Source organism: Buceros rhinoceros, unplaced genomic scaffold (assembly GCF_000710305.1).
Source record: "Buceros rhinoceros silvestris isolate BGI_N320 unplaced genomic scaffold, ASM71030v1 scaffold10525, whole genome shotgun sequence".
Classification (NCBI taxonomy): Eukaryota; Metazoa; Chordata; class Aves; order Bucerotiformes; family Bucerotidae; genus Buceros; species Buceros rhinoceros.
This window is the reverse complement of record NW_010412273.1, coordinates 6,064-6,322: the sequence shown is the minus strand read 5'-3', so window position 1 is coordinate 6,322 and position 259 is coordinate 6,064. Positions and strand designations below refer to the sequence as shown.

Below are 259 nucleotides of genomic sequence, written 5' to 3'. Positions count from 1 at the left end.
CTTACGTCGCCTGGCTCCTGCCTGCAGCTCCTCCACCCTGTAGACAGAGAGCCGGTCCACCCCTCCGCAGAGTGAGCCCTTCTCCCCCTTGCACTCGCTGTTGCACTCCTCGGGCTTCGAGGCGGTGGCTGGGAGCCTGTTCCCGCAGTAGCACTCTGCTCCGTACGCCAGGCCCGCGTAGGTGTAAGCCCTGCAGGGAACAAAACCAGGTGCTGATGTACAGGCACCCCGTCCCTCCCCGCATTTCTACCTAACGGTG

The 259-nt window shown here is 64.1% G+C and overlaps 1 protein-coding gene across 1 annotated transcript in view; it reads right to left on the bottom strand.

The window, feature by feature from the left end:
* The window catches only part of WSCD1 (WSC domain containing 1), an 18,258-nt gene that overhangs the window by 12,048 nt on the left and 5,951 nt on the right, over positions 1–259 (bottom strand). Inside the window, exon 3 of the mRNA XM_010136330.1 lies at positions 6–190. Coding sequence (XP_010134632.1) covers positions 6–190 — 185 coding nt within the window. The remainder of the gene's footprint in view (positions 1–5; positions 191–259) is intronic.